This window comes from Chiloscyllium plagiosum, unplaced genomic scaffold (genome assembly GCF_037043375.1).
Source record: "Chiloscyllium plagiosum isolate Xiang-an unplaced genomic scaffold, Cpla_swu_hap1 HiC_scaffold_31, whole genome shotgun sequence".
In the NCBI taxonomy this organism is placed as follows: domain Eukaryota; kingdom Metazoa; phylum Chordata; class Chondrichthyes; order Orectolobiformes; family Hemiscylliidae; genus Chiloscyllium; species Chiloscyllium plagiosum.
The window spans coordinates 17,703,265-17,722,326 of NW_028270169.1; the positions used below are offsets into that span (position 1 = coordinate 17,703,265).

At 42.2% G+C, this 19,062-nt stretch overlaps 1 protein-coding gene across 8 annotated transcripts in view; it reads left to right on the forward strand.

Moving 5' to 3' along the window:
• LOC122563963 (rap1 GTPase-activating protein 2) overlaps positions 1-19,062 on the forward strand; it is a 313,908-nt gene that overhangs the window by 269,467 nt on the left and 25,379 nt on the right. For all 8 annotated transcript variants that reach the window (XM_043718318.2, XM_087977294.1, XM_087977295.1 and 5 more), the window contains 7 exons: positions 828-928; positions 2,503-2,632; positions 9,778-9,933; positions 10,293-10,364; positions 11,808-11,894; positions 12,175-12,309; positions 17,902-18,039. In XM_043718318.2, the coding sequence (XP_043574253.1) occupies positions 828-928; positions 2,503-2,632; positions 9,778-9,933; positions 10,293-10,364; positions 11,808-11,894; positions 12,175-12,309; positions 17,902-18,039 (819 nt within the window). The remainder of the gene's footprint in view (positions 1-827; positions 929-2,502; positions 2,633-9,777; positions 9,934-10,292; positions 10,365-11,807; positions 11,895-12,174; positions 12,310-17,901; positions 18,040-19,062) is intronic.

A 19,062-nucleotide genomic window follows, 5' to 3' on the forward strand; every position in this document is an offset into this window, starting at 1 on the left:
GGTCAGGCTTCCTATTTCAGAGTACTCCCAGCCTCTGTATAATGGGGGTGAGCTTGGGAGTGAGTGGGATGATGGAGGGTTAGCCAACCTTCCTATATTCTTTGTCTCCCTTCCAAAAAGATACTTACTGGAGGATGTAATATGCAGCTCAACATTTCTGTAAGTTTGATAGAGCACATATGATGATTCAATGATGCCCATACAGTTTAATGAGAGTTATAGCTGAGTTGGTAACACTATCACCTTTGAATCCAAAGGTTTGATACAGACTTGAGCGCAATTTCCAGGTAAGTGTTGCATGTAGGAAAATGGAACAGAAGAATATATGCAATGAGTTGGTTGGAGAAGTATTGACAGATGCACTTATGGCAGTAGTAGTGTCCCCATCTTTGAGCCAGGAGGCCTGTGCTCAAGTCCCACCTGCTCCAGAGGTGTGTCATAACATTTCTGAACAGATTGATTAAAAGTATCTAAAACAGAAATTGCTAGAAAAACTCAACAGGTCTGGAAGCATCTGTGGAGAGAAAGCACAGTTCACGTTTTGGGTCTAGTCAGAATGGTCAGAATGGTCAGAACAGACCCTTCTTAAGGCCGTTTCACTGTTGGAACCTTGCAGCAACACCCAACATGTTCAACAACAGATCCCTGGTCAGGCTGTTTTCGGGTTTCTGGGATATATCATGTAATAACAGTCCAGATAAGGGTTAACTCAATGCAACTACAGTTGATTCAATTGAATTAAGCCTGCATTCTCACACTTCACTTGTTCTATTCTTAAGTATTTGTTTTAAAAGAAATTGTAATGTATGTTTATTCCTGTGTTGCAGACCACTGAAGCCGAGTTATTTGGCAACAATGAGGAAAGCCCTGTTTTTAAGGAATTCTTGAATTTACTCGGAGACACAGTTGAGCTCAAGGATTTTAAAGGGTGAGCAAAAGCTTGCACATTCTGAGTATTTGTTGCTAATTCAGAAATCCTCTTTTCCTACAGTCAAACTCAGTGCTTTAGTTAATTTTATATTACGTTGTAAGTCAAATTCTTTGCTTGTTAGCACATATTGTAAAGATAAAGTATGCAGGACTTCTTTAAAATTGCACAGATTACTTAGTTAAAAATCACACCACACCAGGTTATAGTCCAACAGGTTTAATTGGAAGCACACTAGCTTTCTTCCAATAAAACTTGTTGGACTATAACCTGGTGTTGTGTGATTTTTAACTTTGTACACCCCAGTCCAACACCGACATCTCCAAATCATGACAGATTACTTAAGAACAGTTCATCCAAAATTAGCTAACCTTGCAGGAAAATGTCAAGCATCTTCAAGCACAGGTTGCGTCCAGTGTGAATCACACTTCTCACACAAGTTAAAGAGACAAGCTGGCCCCACTCATAAAACTGACATCTACCCCAGATCAACTTAATTTCATGAAGACTTGCTGCTGTATGTGTCCAAATGCAAGGGACCACTTAAAATTAAGGACACTTGAAGTGAAGGTTTTGAAAGGTTTTAATACTTTTGATTGTTTAAGAAGCTAATTGTTGTGGCCTTTTTAAAAAAATCATTCATGGGATGTGGGCATTACTGGCTAGGTCATTATTTATTACGCATCCCTAATTGCCCCAAGGAAGGTGATGGTGATTCTCCTTCATTAAACACTGCAGCCTCCACAATGCTGTTAGGAAGGAAGTTCCAGGATTTTGTCCCAACGACACTGAAGGAACAGCAATGTATTCCCCAGTCAGGATTGTGAGTTGCTTGGGGTGGTGAAGGGGATCTTGGAGATGGTTTCCATGTATCTGCTGCCCTTGTCCTTCAAAGTGGTAGAGAGCTTTAGGAAGCACTGTTAAAGGAGCTTCAGTGAATTTCTTCAGTGCATCGTGTAGGGTATACTGTGGCATTGGTGCTGAAGGGAGTGAATGTTTAAGGTGAAGAATTGAATGCCAGTCAGGAAGGTTGCTTTTCCTGGATGATGGTGATTTTCCTGAATGTCACTGGAGCTGCACCCATCCAGGCAAGTGGAAAGTATTCTATTATACTCCTGACACGTGCCTTGTTGATGGCATATAGGCTTTATGGAATCGGAGCCAATGTATGTGCCACAGAACTCCCTGACTTTTGCCTGTTCTTTTTTTCATTCATTGTCGAGGTGAGAGCATCACTGGATAGGCCAGTATTTATTGCCCAGAAAGCTGTTGCCAGATTGCGCTGGTTCATGGAAGATTATGCTGCGAGTGAAAATTTAAGTAAAAAGGAGTTCCTCTCAAAACTATCGCAACCTTGGCCATAACTGGCTTCTAAGTCACCAATTACACCCAAAGTAGAAACTTTCATCGACAGTCTCTCAGCCAAGACTACTCCCACTTTCCACCTTTTAATGTTATGACCTATAAATGTGCAGAAATAAAGTTGAATAAGGATCATACAGGTTGTAACTGACTTTGAAAGCTTTCACTCAAAGAAGAGTGTAACATGGGTATATACTAACTTTCCAATGCAGTTTCCGAGGAGGCCTTGATGTTGCCCATGGTCAAACAGGGTCAGAGTCTGTCTACACCATCTTCAAAGATAGAGAGATTATGTTCCATGTTTCTACAAAGCTGCCGTTTACAGAAGGGGACTCTCAGCAGGTAGGTCAATATAACTGTAACATGTATGTAGTGCAAAAGATAAACTCTGTCCATTAATATCTGTACCAATTTGTAGGGGGATGGGTTACTCTTCAGAGGGTCGGTATGGACTTGTTGGACCAAAGGGCCTGTCTCCACACTGTAAGGAATCTAATCATCTCATCTAATCTCTAAAAAAACGGGGCGGCACAGTGGCTCAGTGGTCAGTACTGGTGCCTCACAACACCAGGGACCCGGGTTCAAACCTAGCCTTGGGTTACTGTCTGTGTGGAGTTTGCACATTCTCCCCATGTCTGCGAGGGTTTCCTCTGGGTGCTCCGGTTTCCTCCCACAATCCAAAGATGTGCAGGTCAGGTGAATTGGCCATACTAAATTGCCCATAGTGTCAGGGGTGAATATAGGGTAGGGGAATGGGTCTGGGTGGATTACTCTTCGGAGGGTCAGTGTGGACTTGTTGGCTGAAGAGCCTGTTTCTGTACTGTAGGTAATCTATTCTAATCATTGCAAAACGAATCCCACTCCCCTGTTTGTTCATTAGAGTGCTGCGTCTTCCTCTGCATCTGCTATTTGTCACTTTTTCCTTTGAAACATTCCTTGCTTCAAATAATCCCGTGACAAAACTGTAATCCGTACTCAGCATGTTCCAAAAAAGATTTGGCCTACTTCTACTTTCCTTGTCGTGATTGTGTTAATGATGCCCCAAGCAGTCACTCCCTCTGTAGAGAAAAAAAAAGTGTTTTACTTAGTCACTATTTTCATTTAAAACATCAAACCCATCATTCCTTTGTCCTCTGTTTCAAAGAAGAAATGTTACTGGCTGAACAAGCATCAACAAAAGCAGATTAACTGGTTATAATCACAGTGCTGTTGTTGGGAGCTTGCTGTGCACATTCCAAAAGCATTTGTCACAGGAACACAAATCCTTCCTCTCCAGGATATGAACATTGCAGGCGAGGCCAGCATTCATTGTCCATCCCTAATTGCCCCGAGGGACTCAACCTCCGTTGTGGTGGGTCTGGAGCAATAAGGTAAAGGCGACAGATTTCCTTCTTAAGTATGTGAATGAATCAGATGGGCCTTTCACAACCATCAATGACCTTTTTAAACAACTCCAATTTAACCATCTGCTGTGGTGCAATTCAAACCCATGCCTCCAGAATATTAACCTAGGCTTTTGGGTTCCTAATGCTGGGACTTTACCACTGCCTTTCCTCCATTTTGAATTCTGTCCACGAAAGAGTTTTAAGCCACGGCACTGGACTCCTTTATGAAAATAACATTCATATTTGAGAAAGGTGAGGTGCTGAAGATCAATGTTTATTTGATTGGTCCTAAGACACAAATGAAAATGAATTTTTTTAATGAAGATGTTTTGTGCATTTTTATATCAGTCTAAGAAGAAAGGATAGACCATTCAGGACTGAGATGAGGAAGAATTTCTTCCAGACTACCTTTCTAAGAGGCCGAATATCCATTCGCCCTTTCGAAGATTATCCACTAACCGCCTCATCAGTCTGCTCTTAATCATCAGCAAAGTGATGGAAGGTGTCATCAATAATGCTATCAAGCAGCATGTGCAATAATCTGCTCAGTGACACCCAGTTTGGGTTCTGCCATGGCCACTCAGCTCCTGACCTCATTATAGCCTTGGTTCATATATGGACAAAAGAGCTCAATTCTGGAGGTGAGGTGACAGTGACATCCTGTGTCATCAAGATCATATTCAACCGAGTGTGGCATCAAGGAGCTGTAGTAATTTTGGTATCAGTGGCAAACTCTCTGCTGGTTGGAGTCACACTTGGCATTTAGGAAGATGGTTGTGATTGTTGGAGGTCAGTTATCTCAGCTCCATGACATCTCTGCAGGAGTTCATCAAGGCAGTATCCTATGCCCAATCATCTTCGGCTGCTTCATCGATGACCTTCCCTCCATCATAAGGTCAGATGTGGGGATATTCACCAATGATTGCACAATGTTCAGCACCATTCGCGACTCCTCAGATACTGAAGCAGTCCATGTTTAAATGCAACAATATCTGGACAACACTCAGGTTTGGGTTGATAAGTGGCAACTAACATTTGCCCCACACAAATGCCAGGCAATGGCCATCTCCACAAAGAGGCAATCTAGCCAAAGTGTCTTGATATTCAATGGTGTTGCCATCACTGAATCCCCCACTATCAACATCCTGGGGGTTACCATTGACAAGAAACTCAACTGGACTCACCATATAAACATAGCGTCTACAAGAGCAAATCAGAGGCTAGATACTCACCACTTGCCTGGATGGGTGCAGCTCCAACAATACTCAAGAAGCTTGGCAACGTCCAGGACAAAGCAGCCCGCTTGGTTGGTACCATACCCACAAGCATTCACACCCTCCACCACCTCCATTTAGTAGCAGCACTGTGCACCATCTACAAGATGCACTGAGGAAATTCACCAAAGATCCTTAGACAGTACATTACAAACACACGACCACATCCATCTCGAAGGACAAGGGCAGCATATACATGGGAATCTGCAAGTTCATCTCCAAATCTCACTCACCATCCTGACTTGGAAATATAACTCCATTCCTTTGCTGTTGTTCGGTCATAATCCTGGAATTCCCTCCCAAAAGGCATTGTGGGTCAATTTACAGCACAAGGACTGCAGCAGTTCAAGATGGTAGCTCACCACCACCTTCTCAAGGGCAGTGAGGATAGGCAATAAATACTTGGCCAACAATGCCCGCACTTGACAAGTGAATGAAACGATCGGAGACAAAGTAACTCAGCCTTCATTCTGTGGAGTTCAGAAGAAGCCGAGGTGATCGCATTGATTGATAGAAGATCCTGAAGAGGCTTCATGAGGTAGATGCTGAGAGATTGATTTTGCAAATCAGGGAATCTAAAACACAGGGACACCTGCGATCAGGAGAAATCACTTCATGCAAAAGCTTGAGAATCTGTTGAATTCTCTATCACAAATAACTGTGGATGCTTCATCATTGAACACATTTCAAGGTTGGGATAGATATAATTTTTTGGTCTCTCAGGCAATCAGGAAATATGGGAAAGTGGAGTTCAAGCTCAAGACCAGCCATGTTGTATTGACTGGTGAAGCAGACTTGAGGGGCCAAATGGTCAACTCTTGCTCCTATGTCTTATGTTCAACTGACACCCTGATGTCAGGGAATCCATACAGTGGGAATGACTGCTCTCCCAGCTCAATGGGAACCTAACGTACAACTAGAACGTGAGCACCAAGTGACCTGGGCAGACTGCAAATTGTCCACAGATTGCCCTGAGGGGTAAAGAATGCAGACATACTCGAGTTCCTGAAAACCTGGACAAGAGGAGGGGAGTGTGGGAGGAGAGTTTGGGGGTGGCGCGATGGCTTCATGGGGTCTAGACGGACCTTGGCAAACATTCACCCACTGAGCTCCAAATGTGGTCAGGCACTAGGTGAACCCTCCAGGCAGTGCACACAGGTAAGGGAGAATGGCAATAAGAGCGCATGATGCCTTTCAGCTGAAGGCTGTCTAGATGCCCTTCCAATGACCCCCTCAGACTCTGACACAGACAATAGCCTACAGACAGTGGCTTTCACATTACCAAGAGAAGCAGTGCAAGACTTTCTGGATTCACACCTTCACCTTTCTTCCCCCAGATTCACTCTCACTTTTCTCTATTCCCGGGGAAGACAGATTATCAAGTTTGTGAGAAGATTTGTAGCTCAGGTGCTTCTTGTTGCGGTTCTGTTCGCTGAGCTGGGAATTTGTGTTGCAGACGTCTGCAACACTGAGGATGTCTCCTGTCTAGGTGACATCCTCAGTGCTTTGGAGCCTCCTGTGAAGCGCTTCTGTGATTTTTCCTCCGGCATTTATAGTGGTTTGTCTCTGCCGCTTCCGGTTGTCAGTTCCAGCTGTCCGCTGCAGTGGCCAGTATATTGGGTCCAGGTCGATGTGTTTGTTGATAGAATCTGTGGATGAGTGCCATGCCTCTAGGAATTCCCTGGCTGTTCTCTGTTTGGCTTGTCCTATAATAGTAGTGTTGTCCCAGTCGAACTCATGTTGCTTGTCATCTGCGTGTGTGGCTACCAAGGATAGCTGGTCGTGTCGTTTCGTGGCTAGTTGGTGTTCATGGATGCGGATCGTTAGCTGTCTTCCTGTTTGTCCTATGTAGTGTTTTGTGCAGTCCTTGCATGGGACTTTGTACACTACATTGGTTTTGTCCATTACTTTGGTGGCGCAGTACTTTGTACAAGCCTTTAGAACTGCTTGTTTCTTGACTGATATACCATCAGCTGCCCGATTCTCATTGTATCACTAATCACTTTCTCCTCCAGAGCAGCAATGTGAGCATCTCTTCTACTGTCAACGTTTTCCCGGGAACATCTTCAATACTGTTCGCTTTAAAAGAGATGCCCTCATTTGCTCCTGTCATTTTAACTTTACGTTTCCAGATACTTAAAACCTGCCACAGTGAATCCTTTACCCGATCTGGGTTTATCAACTGAGCTGATATGGCAGAAAAATTCTCTTTCTGAAAGAAAATGCCTTCACATCCTTCCCAGGTGCGGTGCCTAGAACTGTGTGTAAAGGTCTAGCTGAGACCAAACCAGTATTTTAGACAAGTTAACATAACTTCCTTGCTTTTGCACTCTTATTGCCTGTATTTAAAAAAAACTCAGGATCCTTTACACTTTATTCCACTCTCAACCTGTCCTAGCACCGTCATCACTTGTGGCTAACACATAAGATCTCTGTTTCTGCACTTCCTTAAGAATTACACTCTGTATTCTACAATGTCGCTCCATGCAGCTCATACCGAAATGAATAACTTCACTCTTAACTGCATTCAATTTCCTCTGTAATTTGTCTACCTGTTCAATCACATGCTCGTGTGTATGTGTTGTTTGTCTGTGTGTGTCTCTCTGTCCATCTGTGTGTGTGCGTGCGCATGTGTGTGTGAGTGTGTGTGTGTCTGTCCATCTGTGTGTGTGTTTGTGTCACCTGCACATACGAATGTTTATTGGGTTAACATGAGTGTGAAAAACACAATGTCAATCATTTACAAATGAGCAGTTTACTCCAAGGGTTATGAATCCATGGAATGTTTCCCCCAGAGGATTGTGAACAATACAACATTGCATATATTCAAGGCCAGGATACACAGAATTTTTGAACTCTTGGGAAATCAAGGAAGATAGGGGGTTAAATCTTTTTCTACTTCAGTGAAATTAAGTTATGGCTGAAGGGTATATGATACCACTGTAGGAAAATAGTTTAGGAGAGGAGGTCTTGCAGCGAATTGAAGGGATAGACAATAAATCTATTACTCAGGTTCATAGTTGATGCGGTAGCAATGCTGATATTTGACATCCCTAAAGGCCGTCTTCAGGTGAAGGCCAAATGAGGTAGCACTGAAACACTTTGACAGTATTAGCTCAAGACTCTTTCACTGTGAGTTGCAAGTCTCAGAACTGCTGAGTTCTTCAGGTTTATTATCTGTTAATCAATTGTATTTTATATTATAGAGTTCAGTGAGGAAAGGAGATAAATAAAGTTATGATACAGATCATCCCATGATCTGATTGAGTGGCAGAACAGGTTCTATGGGCTGAATGACATTTCCCTAATCATCCATCCCCATCCAGAAGTAATCTATATGTCTGAGTATCCTGTGTAATACGCAAGATTCTTTCTTTGGAAGAACACAGGGTTGAATAACAAATTCTAATTTCAGAGAAAGGAGTGTCCCAATGAAAAAACAGCTGTCCAAATTCCAGTTGGTCACTCAATGTATAAACAGGGAAGTATTATTTTTCAACAACATCATAACAAAGCATTTACTTTGAATTTCAGGTAAAATCAAAAGTTATTTGTAGCTGTAGGTAAAGATTCAGCTGTTCCCAAAACAAGGCTATCTTAGTTTGGGATTATGTGAGACATGGATTGGTTGGACGAAAGGGTCTGTTTCCGTGCTGTATGACCCTATGACTTTATGACTCTTAAGAGTTTCCTGCCAGTGATCATGTCACATTTGTTCTCTATCCCCATTCACACATAGGTTTATATTTTTCAGTAAGCTATCATCAATTCGAGCAACATGTTTATCTAACATCAAAAGGGAGCCAACATTTTCAAAGCAGCACATTGTGGAAATGGGAATGGAACAAACTGTTTATTAGCTGGCACATCAGAGACAATAGTGTGTAGGTTGGTCAAATGTTACGGTTGACCAAGAGGTCTACATAATCAGTGTAAAAACAGTTATAGCTGTTTACACAGCTCAGTTATAATTTATGGCATAAGTCACTTAATGATAGTGTAACTTTGCCTTAAATGAAACTTACCAACAGAAAGCCTTCTCATTTGCACCATGACTTGACTACTTGGACATCGTGGAGATCGCAATAATACTGCAAAGCTCCAGTATTTGAGGGTTTTTGATGATTTATCAAGAGTGTGGGTTTATAAAGTCCTGCTGAAAGCAAAGCTTGCTGCATTCCAATGTTAATTTCTTAACTTTCCACAATGATGTGTCAGCATTTGAGTCTGATGAAGATCCCAAACTCAGTACCAGGTCTATGCTGAGTTACCTGATCTTGACTAATAGAGATGACAGAGTACTTGTCAGTATCGCTAAGCTGGGGAGAGGTGAAATATCCAGGATTTCCTTTTCTGAAATAACTGCTGATATCTATTATAGGCAAAGTCTTTTCCCTGGGGTCAGGGAGTCCAGAACTAGAGGGCATAGGTTTAGAGTGAGAGGAGAAAGATATAAAAGAGACCTAAGGGGCAACTTTTTCATGCAGAGGGTGGTATGTGTATGGAATGAGCTGCCAGAGGATGTGGTGGAGGCTGGTACAATTGCAACATTTAAGAGGCATTTGGATGGGTATATGAATAGGAAGGGTTTGGAGGGATGTGGGCCGGGTGCTGGCAGGTGGGACCAGATTGGGTTGGGATATCTGGTCTCCATGAGATATCCATTCAGCCAGCTCCTTCACCAAAGTTTAGTCAATAGAAATTCCCAATATCAGACACGGTGATAACCAAGTATTCATGTTCTCCTTGGGCAACTGGGAATATGATGTTGTCCTAAGTTAAGATGCAGGATTCACTTTGGCTAATCTTTCTGGCTTCTCCATTGCAGCTGCAAAGAAAACGGCACATCGGGAATGACATTGTGGCAATTGTATTTCAAGAGGAAAACACACCGTTTGTTCCAGATATGATTGCTTCTAATTTCCTTCATGCATACATTGTGGTGCAAGTGGAGACTTATTGTGCAGATATAACTACTTACAAGGTAACTGAAGTAAAATGTATTGGTTAAAAGAAAAGGGGAGAGTAACCCACAGCAAAACAAATATGGTGTATTGATGCCAACTTGCCTATTCTGGTAACTTTTGAGCTTTTTGTCACATTGCTATCTATTCTACAGTAAACTCAGCAATCCATAGTAGACGACAGGCGAACGAGGTGTAATTGATTTAATTAAGTGGCATAAATTACTCTCCTATACTAAACCAATAGCCCATTTTATAAACCTGGAGTTGCTCATGAAGTGGGATTAACTGACGTTCACATAAATGACATTTACTGTACTGTGAGCTTAACTTCGTTCAGAGAAGGTTCACTGATAATAATCTTCCTTTCCCTTGGCAGGTTGCTGTCACTGCCCGAGAGGGTGTTCGTCAATTTGGGCCCCCACTGCCCAGCCCACCAGTGTTTAAAAAGGTAAGAAGGCCTAATGCATGTGCAAAGTATTGTTCAAGAAAAGTTCCTTATGTACTTAAAGGGTGGGTACTTCTTACAAAAAGTATTTTGAAAGTAGTTTCCCATGGCTGCAGAATTTAGAAGCTGGAGGTGTATTCTGAATAAGGAATGGCCACTTCAGACTGAGATGGGGAGTAATTTCTCCACTCAGAATCTTTTGAATTTTCCATCCAAATGACTTGGGGATGTTCATTCGTTGAGTATATTCAAGATCAAGGTCAATAGACTTTGAGAGTGAATCAATGCATTTGGAAAGATAAATTTGAGGTTGAAGGTAAGTCATGAAGATAAGTGTAGGTTTAAGGTGATAGGGGAAAGATTTAAAAGGGACCTGAGGGGCAATGTTTTCATGCAGAATGTGGTGCGAGCTACCAGAGGAAGTGGTTAAGGTGGGTACCATTACCCACTGGAGGGGTTTAAAGGGATAATGGCCAAATGCTGATATATGGTACCAGATCAGTTTAGAATATTTGGTCAGCATTAAGCAGTTGGACTGAAGGGTCTGACTGTGTGACTCTCTGATTCTATGATCTTATTAAATGGCAGAGCACAGTCAAGGGGACAAGTGGCCTGTTTCTTACATTCTTATGCTGTTAATACTACTCAAAATTGTAAATGACTGCAATAAAATAGCAAATAAATCAACACAAGTTAAAGATTTGGGGCCCCTCATAATACATTGAACAGCTATAATGGGATAGCTGAAGAATTAGATGGATAACTTTGATGGTTCTTTCTCATCCCTGGTGTTATTAGTAAGTTAGTCATGATTTGGAGATGCCGGTATTGGACTGGGGTGTGCAAAGTTAAAAATCACACAACACCAGGTTATAGTCCAACAGGTTTAATTGGAAGCACACTAGCTTTCGGAGTGACATGAAGGAGCGTCACTCCGAAAGCTAGTGTGCTTCCAATTAAACCTGTTGGATTATAACCTGGTGTTGTGTGATTTTTAACTTAGTAAGTTAGTGTTAGCCCTGGGAATGCTTTACAAAATGCTTTTGAAATTTGATTCTTGGATTTTTTTAACTTGATTATCCCCCATTGATATAGCCCAGAGACATGTGATGGCTGTCACACATTATACTGATTTGTAGTATTGTATGGTGGTATGGATCCATGTATTCTGCCTTAGAGTCATATAACGTGGTCTGTTCATGCTGATTTACTCATCCATCTACTGTTCCGCTGTGTAAGAAGAGCTTTATTGTTCTTGTTGCCTTTATGATGCCATTGACTGAGACTGAGAATGCATTGGCAAGACACCCATAGTTGTAAATATGTCCACCCTGCACTTTGCGACAGTGCATTATGGAGATTCACAGCACAGCATCAACATAATCATATATATCAGTAGATTTTACTCAGAAATCAAGCTCCTGAATGTGTACTTTTTATGTGCAGGGCCCTGAATTCAGAGAGTTTCTACTCACAAAGCTCATCAATGCGGAAACGGCTTGTTACAAGTCTGAGAAGTTTGCAAAGCTGGAGGTGAGGATGTACATTTAAAACATTCAAGGAATGCTGCAGAGTTATTTTCAGCAATCACGTCAGTACTACTGTCTAAAATGCTGCATATGCCATTTAATTTAAATAACCCATTTTCAGTGCTGTTTTGGAACAATATTACCATACGCCAGTTCAGGCAGTACTGTATATTGTATATTTTTGTTTGGCTTGAGTCTAGCTTATACGGTGTGTAACAGAATGTCCAGGAAGCTCTTGTTCTTGGTCTCACTAAGAAATCTGTGTCCTTAATCTCATTGCACAGAATCGCACACGAGCAGCACTGCTGGACAACTTGCACGATGAGCTCCACAATCAGACACAGGCAATGTTGGGACTGGGCTCTGACGAAGATAAGATGGAAAATGGCGGTCATGGAGGATTCCTGGAGTCTTTCAAGGTAAAGCCATCTATTTGAACAAGTTACATTCAGATATGATTGCACAGGAGGGGGTGCAGAGAAGATTGACTAGGATGATGCCCAGGCTGGAGCAGTGCAGCGATGAAGAGAGGCTGGATAAACACAGGTTGTTTTTTTAGAACAGAGAAAGCTGAGTGGGGGTGGTGGGGTACCTGTTTCAGGTGCATAAGGTTGTGAGGAACATGGACACTGTTGATAGGAAACATCTGCCCCCTTAGTTAAAGAGTCAATAACAAAGGGGCATACCTTTAAGATAAAAGGCAGGAGCTTTGGAGAGGATTTGAGGAAAAACATTTTCACCCAGTCGGTGGTGGGAATCTGGAATCCACTGCCTGGGAGGGTTGTAGAGGTGGGGAACCTCATAATTTTTAAAAAGTACATGGATGAGCCCTTGAAATGTCAAAACATTTCAGGCTATGGGCCAAGCGCTGGCAAATGGGACTGGTGCAGATGGGTGATGGGGTTATTTTGTTGGTGGAGACATGATGGACCAATAGCCTTTGTCTGTACTGTGTGACTGTATCCGATGTGCTCTTCTTAGCTGTATGAATACAAAGGGGAATATCGAAACGACCGTAGGACATTCAACTTATCATAGAATCAGAGAAACATATAGCACAAAAAAGGCCTTTCGGCCCATTGTGTCTGCACCTGGTCAGAAACAACTACCCAACCCATTCCATCTCCCAGAACTTGACCCACCCACTCATTTTCTATCATTCTGTTGGACTTCTGATTTGTTCTGCAACTCCTCCTTTATTTCATCTCCCTGACAACCCTTACTGGACAAAAGTCGAGCAATTTCAGTCTTAACAGTTGCAGCCTTTTGAGGGGAAGGGTGCTGCTAACCTTTCTGTGAAATTGTGCTTTCTGATTTAAACCCTAATAGTCAGACCCTCATTTTAAGATTTGTTTTCAATTTCCCTGCTAGTGGAAAAGATTTTGAGACATTGACCCTTTTCAAACCCTTTTATTGTTGTAAAGATGGGTTAGGGTCACCCATCAGCTTTCTAACCCCGGGAAATACAAGCCAGCACCCTATCTTCTGAGCTGCTGGTGTTTGACTAATTGTGCGCTGTCAGTATTTCCTCATCAAAAATGTCCGACTAATACCAAAACCGGCATTGCAATCCACCTGCATTATTAATCTCCCTTCTTTCTTGGTTCTCAAATTGCTGGATATTGCCAGAATTTGTTGTTAATTCAGTCATACTGCATGGAACCAGACCCTTTGGCCCAACCTGTCCATGCCAACCAGGTATCCCAAACTTAACAAGTTCTATTTGCCTGAGTTTGGCCCATATCCCTCTAAACTCTTCCTATTCATATACCTGTCCAAATGTCTTTTAAATGTTGTAATTGTACCTGCTCCTACTTCTTCTGGCAGCTCATTCCATACACTCTTTGGAAAAAGTTGCCCTTCAGGTCCCTTTTACATCTTTTCTCTCTCATCTTAAAAATATGCCCTCTCGTTCTGGACTCCCTTAATCTTGGAAAAAGACCTTGGCTATTCACCTTATCTGTGTCCCTCATGATTTTATAAACTTTGATAATGTCACCTCTCAGCCTTCGATGCTCCAGTGAAAAAAGTCCCTTTAGCTCAAACCCTCCGGTCTTGGCTTTCTGTTTGATTTGTTAGCATTCTTCACTTAAAATGTTGAATGGCTTTGATTTTAAATTACAACCTGGCTCAGTAGCAACACAATCACTTTTTGAGTCAGAAGGCTGTGGGTCCATGTGCTAGACCAAAGACTGAGCACACAATCTGGATTAACACTTCAGTGTGAGACCAGTGAAGATGGCATCTTTCTGAGGAGATATTAAAACAGGCTCCTTCTGCTGTCTTGAGGATAGACATGATTACTTGAAGGGAAGCTCTGTTAGCGCTCTAGTCTGATCCTTTAAACAACGTCAACATCTCTGTATAATGTCTTGATTATTTCTGAGGTGGAGGTGCTAGTGTTGGACTGGGTTGGAGAAAGTCAGAAGTCACATGACATCAGGTTATAGTCCAACAGGTTTATTTGCAATCACAAGCTTTCGGAGCACTCCTGACAGAGGGGCGGGGCTCCAAAAGCTTTAGATTTCAAATAAACCTATTGGACTATAACCTGGTGTTGTGTGACTTCTGACCCTAATTATTTCTCTCAGAGCTCTTTGTGAGTTTTTGGCTGTTTGGTTTGTCCAACGCATTGATTCATTGTGAGGTACTTTGCTCAGGTTGAGCACATAAGATATAAATTCTGTAATTAAAATTACACAGTTGACCCTTTCATTTGTGACAGAGATTTTAAAAAAAACACGGATGACAGATGGAAAAGAAGGGAACAATAAGCGCACAAATTCTGCATGCTACTTAGGTGTGCTTCTGATACTGAAAAGTTTATCACCTCCAGCTGATTGCCTTGAGGCAAAAGCAAAATTGAAAAGAAAAGTGCTTTCATCCCTATCTTTAGTGTCACCTGGTGATACATATATAAAAACAATCAAGGTTGGAATCGTTTGGGAGAGGCAGCTAATATTCTCACCCTGAATTCTTTTCCATCCTTGACTGCTTTAATCTGCAAACAATAATACCGAAGAATACACAGCTGTGGTGAGTCACAGATAAAGATAAGCCCTAATGACAAAACGTCTCAATATTTTTAAGGTGAAATGTTTTTCTCATTCCAGGCCCTGTCATCCTTGAAGAGTTGATTTTCCACTTCAAACAGGGAGAAGAGACTAGTAGCTGCTTTGAAATGGAGTTTTGTTTTGTGTTTGGGAATTGGGGGTTCTGACATGGGACAAAATTAACATTGCACAGCCTACCTGCACCAGGGCTGTAACTTTGAAAACAGATATGGTGGAGCTGATGTTGGACTGGGGTGGACAATGTTAAAGACCACACTACACTCGGTCATGGTCCAATGGTTTATTTGGAAGCACTAGCTTTCAGAGTTAAAAATCACACAACACCAGGTTATAGTCCAACAGGTTTAATTGGAAGCACATTAGCTTTCGGTGCGACGCTCCTTCATCAGGTGGTAGTGGAGGGCTCAATCCTAACACAGAATTTATAGCAAAAATTTACAGTGTGATGTAACTGAAATTATACATTGAAAAATTGATTGTCTGTTAAGCCTTTCATCTGTCAGAATACAGTGATAGTTTCACTTCTTTCATGTGAACTCTGAGCTCAAAAACTGCATGAATTTATGTAAAACTCTGTTATCTCACTTTTTAGATTAGAATCAATCTAAACATCATGGCATAGACAGAGAACACATTCAACATATTGCCTAGCTCTCACCACTGTTAACAGCTAACCCGAGAATGCAACTTTTGAAAGAAAAGGTTTTGTGATTTACACATGAAAGAAGTGAAACTTGCACACATACACACACATGCACACATACACACACACACATGCACACACGCACGCACACATACACACACACGCACGCACACATGCACACACACACACTCACACATGCACGCACACACATACACATATAAATTTGTGGGGTGAATTTGTACTTGCAGAATTACATTATATTTTGCTCAAAAACTGCATGAATCCATGTAAGATTCTGTAAATCCATTTTTTTAGATTAGAATCAGCCTGAACGTTGTGGCGCACAATCTCACACAGGGCACCTCACACCTTAAATGCATTATCTGGGTCAACATGACACCAATTGTTAAACTTCACTTCAGTATGTAACTATAAAAAAGTTCTGTGATTTACATATGAAAGAACTGAAACCAACATGTTCATTCTAAAAGATGAGAAACTTGACAAACAATCTGGGTATTTTTCACTATATAATTTCAGTTGCATCACACTGTAAACATTTGCTATAAATTCTGTGTCTTACGATCTTATACTTCACAACCACCTGATGAAGGATCTGCGCTCCGAAAGCTAGTGCCTCCAATAAAACCTGTTGGACTATAACTAAATAAACCTGTTGAACTATAATCGGATATTGTATGATTTTTAACTTTGAAAACAGAGATGACAAAGTGGTATTGCTGCTTTGGTTCCCACATGTTACTTATGTATGATGATCGTAAATGTCCAACCAGAATGAATAAATGAGAGTAAATGTGGTTGACTATTAACTGCATTCTAGGCAATTAGGGATGGCAATAAATGCTGGCTCAGCTAACGATGCCCTCATTCCATTAATAAATAAGGAAAAAAACATGGAATCTTGTTTGGAAAAATGCGCTTTGCAGAATCTGCTTTACTCTCCCACTGTCCACATACTCATCTGATGGAGGATATTGTGGAAATGAGAATTAGCCTGCTCTTTCTGGTCCTGTGTTTTATTTAAAGCTGAGATATGTATTGGAGAAAGTGAGGACTGCAAATGCTGGAGATCAGAGTCGAGAGTGTGGTGCTGGAAAAGCACAGCAGGTCAGGCAGCATCCAAGGAGCAAGAGAATCGACATTTCGGGATTCCTAATGAAGGGCTTATGCCCGAAACGTCGAATCTATTGCTCTTTGGATGCTGCCTGACCTGTAGTGCGTTTCCAGCAGCACACTCTCGACTCTGAAATAGGGTTTGGTTGGGCCACTCAGAAATTAACCTTAAATTGGTAATTGCACTCAAATGTCCTGCTGTGGCTGTGACAACAACTGCTTGTATTTATATAGCGCTTTTAATCGTAAATGTTCTCAAGGCACTTTACAAGAACATTGGCCTTGCCCCCCCCCCCCATCCCCAACATTGTATATATTCAGTGAGAGTGGGATATAAAGTATGTCGGGTGCCATTGGTGCAAATGAGACCAATGTGCAAAGGAGTTTTGGATAGTCTCAGATTTGCAGAGTGAAGAAATATTGCCCATGACACCCTTGTGAGATTGGTGCTGACACAAATTCTGTAGGCAGATTCATCTGAGGGTGATACCATATATTCAACAAATGACTAAAAACAAAAAGCACACACTCAGGATGCTGTAAATTTGAAATGAAAACCAAAATTGCTGAAACATTCAGTGAGTCTGGCAGTAGTGGTACTGCCCCTTCTTCTGGGCTAGAAAGGCCTAGTTCAAATCCCACATGCTCTAGACCTGCCTCACTGTTCTCTGATTTAAAAATTTAAAGAGACACTACCAGAGCCCTTACTGCTCAATGGTAGTGCCCCTACCTCTGGCCTAGCAGGTTTGCATTTAGGTCCCCCCTCAGGATATGATGGCCACAGACCTAAGTCATAACTTAGCCAAATGGGTTTGGTTAAAATATCTTACAAAGTAATATTTGCTGTAACTGTGATTGGCTTGAGCCAGGAGCCATATGCTTGGAATATGTCAGTCTGAAACTAAATGTGAGACAATGAAAAATTGGTTTCAGTGTCATCCTTTATCAACTGGTTTTTGGGAATGGAAAATGCAGGGAGCCTGCTTAGTTCTCATTCTTGGTGTAAATAAAAGCTGAGCCAACCAGGAAGAAAATCATAGTGAGCTGAGAAGCACACATAGTTTAAAACAAGCCAAGCAGATGTATAATACTTGTGGTTTTGGAACCAAAGACAGGGACTCATTCTGCACTGCACACTCACATCTTTCTTTCCAAATTAGAGGGCTCTCCGTGTCCGCAGCCACTCAATGGAGACCATGGTGTCAGGTCACAAGAAGCATCACAGCGGAGGGTTGCCGGGCAGCCAGAGTGGTGGGATCTCTCACAATGTGGTAGACATCATCAAGCACCCTCCTAATGTGAGTACATGTCACTCGACCCTTGGGCATGCATCAAGGTGCCTCTCGGTAACTTAGCTGCGACTCTCATTTCCATTCTACGGGAACATCCACTCATGGTGATGTTACACAATACGATGATAAAGCAACAGGCAGAGACCCTTGGGGACATTGTTCCTGGGTTAGCTCTTGGGCAGCATGGTGGCAAACTGGTCAGCACTGCTGTCTCACAGCGCCAGGGAACCAGGTTTGTTTGCACCCTCGGGCAGACTGTCTGTGTGGAGTTTGCACGTTCTCCCCCTGTCTGCGTGAGTTCCTGTCGGTTGCTTGGATATCCTCCTACAGTCCAAAGATGGGTTGGCCATGCTAAATATCCCATAATGTCTAGGGATGTGCAGGCTAGGTGGATTAGCCATGGGAAATGCAGATTTGCAGGGATTGGGGTGGGGGTTGGGGGGTAGACTGAAGCTAGTCAAAACGTAGAGAACGTGGCAAAATGCCTGCACTGTCAACATCACCAAGCTGAGCTGTGAGAGATGTATAAATACCTGCTGTGTCTCCTGAGGCTCAGTTGTGGAATGGGTGAATTCCAAGATCTGGGATATCCAGGACATGTACATGGTAACTGCACAGGACACTGAACCATATCCGGCAAGAGTTACCTCAGATATTGATTTAATTCTCAGAGCTAAATTTTGCAGGGGAGCCTGTGAGCTCAACATCAGTCCTGTTTGCACGGATGGTAGGAAGGTCCTGGTTTCTTTTTATTCATTCATGGGATGTGGGCATTTATTGTCCATCCCCAATTACCCAGAGGGCATTACTTGGGTCCAGAATCATCTGTAGTGTGTGACCACGTCCAATAAGGACGGCAGATTTCCTTGCCTAAAGGACTTCAGTGAACCAGATGGGTTTTTGTGACTATTGTGACAGTGATTATATGATTGACATTAAATTTTTAATTAAATTCAAATTTCGACATCTGCCATGGTGGGATTTGAACCCATGTCCACAGAACGTTGAGCTGGTGTTCTGGATTACTCT